Source organism: Acyrthosiphon pisum, chromosome X, assembly GCF_005508785.2.
Source record: "Acyrthosiphon pisum isolate AL4f chromosome X, pea_aphid_22Mar2018_4r6ur, whole genome shotgun sequence".
Classification (NCBI taxonomy): domain Eukaryota; kingdom Metazoa; phylum Arthropoda; class Insecta; order Hemiptera; family Aphididae; genus Acyrthosiphon; species Acyrthosiphon pisum.
Window position 1 is genome coordinate 18368977 of NC_042493.1, and position 1778 is coordinate 18370754.

The following is a 1778-nucleotide window of genomic DNA, read 5'->3' on the forward strand; positions in this document are numbered from 1 at the left end:
AAGAAAAAAAAATTGATAATATGACTCATATTCGACATATATTTGATTTATTTGTAAATAATTGTAAAAATACATATACTGTTTCCGAATACTGCACGATTGACGAAAAATTACAATCATTCAGAGGTCATTGTTCTTTTAGAGTATATATGCCAAATAAGCCCGCAAAATATGGACTAAAAATGTTTGCTTTAGTAGATAGTATTAATTATTACACACTCAATATCGAACTTTATGCTGGTAAACAACCAAATGGTCCATTTTTTAGTTGATAATGCTGCATCTTGCGTTGTAAAACGATTAGCAAACCCAATTTTGAATACTGGTAGAAATATTACATTTGACAATTGGTTTACTAGTTTTCCATTAGCAGATTATTTACTCCAAAATAAAACAACTATGGTAGGCACAGTTCGAAAAAATAAAAGAGAAATCCCTCCCGAATTTCTCATTTCAAAAGGTCGTGACTTATATTCGTCATATTTTGGTTTTTCAAAAAATAAATCAATCGTGTCGTATAAAGCTAAATCAAATAAAATAGTTTTGATAGCTTCGACAATGCACAATGATAAGGCTATTGATATGAATACTGGAGAAAAATTAAAGTCAGAAATGATTACGTTTTACAATTCGACCAAAAGTGGTGTAGATACTATGGATTGGATGACTGAAAACTACAGTGTGGCAAGACATAGTGCTCGTTGGCCTCTTACAGTATTTTATTCTCTACTCAATATCGGAGGATTAAATTCAATGATTGTGTACCAAGAAAATACGCAAGTAAAGAAAACACGTTTAGAATTTTTGAAATCATTGGGTAGGCAACTTATGGAGGATCAACTAAAGTACAGAATGACAATTAGCAGTCTGCCCAGACCACTAAAAACAAGACTTCAAAATTATGTTACGGTAGTAAAACATTTTTTTTTAATTAATTAATTTTTTTTTTAAATTTATTTATATTATAGGTTGAAAGAGAAGTGCTCCCTCAAAAGTTGAGAAGTTCAAACCGATGTGCTTTTTGTGAAAGAGTGAAAGACAAAAAAACCACTAAAGTGTGCACCAATTGCATAAAGCCTATATGTAGAGATCACTTGATAGAAATTTGCCCAGATTGTTTTACATTATAATAGTATTGTATAACCTTACAGTTTTTATTATTTTTTAATTTTTATTCATTAAACTAAAGACCCATATGCAATTCAAATTGTATAACTATTTATGTATATTAATTATAAGTATTGTTAGTTATAAAGTACCAACTTAAAGTAATATTTTAAGTATATTTCATATTATGGAAAATTTTTACCCCGCGCGACCAAAAATAAAAAAAAAATTACGCGACCAGTGACGGGTTAAGTATGTACAACTGTATAGGCGTTGCTTACTGTTTGTCTTTTTAAGTATCTTAGAAATAAAGTAGGCAAGTGAGTACCGTTCTACTGTACAGGAGGTGTCTTAAAGGGTCACTGTAATATATAGATGAATTAAATTTGATTTCAATGATATATAATTATTGAATACGTGAAACGATTCTGTGCGAAGACAGTTAATAATATGCAGCCTGTAATAAATTACAAACCATATTTTATGATATTATTGTTATTAAAGTAATTTATTTTACGTTAGCAATACAATAGGTTAAAAAAATTTCTGCCAAAAAAATTGCATTTTAAAATTACATAATTGTGTGTATAAAATATATTAATATACTATAAAAGTTTCAACTACCGACTAATATTTATAAATCACAACAAAATAACAAAAATGTTATTCTT

The 1778-nt window shown here is 28.3% G+C and overlaps 1 protein-coding gene across 1 annotated transcript; it reads left to right on the forward strand.

Moving 5' to 3' along the window:
- Positions 1–225: 225 nt before the first annotated feature.
- On the forward strand, positions 226–1140 carry LOC100162186. The gene is made up of 2 exons (XM_008190360.3): positions 226–909; positions 969–1140. Exons 1-2 carry the CDS (start codon positions 235–237, stop codon positions 1128–1130), a joined length of 837 nt encoding a protein of 278 aa, XP_008188582.3. The 5' UTR covers positions 226–234; the 3' UTR covers positions 1131–1140.
- Positions 1141–1778: the final 638 nt, after the last annotated feature.

Excerpts from the sequence above, each read along its gene's own strand:
- LOC100162186 (XM_008190360.3), top strand. The coding sequence starts at position 235 with ATGCTGGTAAACAACCAAATGGTCCATTTTTTAGTTGATAATGCTGCA. Across the intron at positions 910-968 it reads GACTTCAAAATTATGTTACG|GTTGAAAGAGAAGTGCTCCC; the intron begins GTAGTAAAACAT and ends TTTATATTATAG.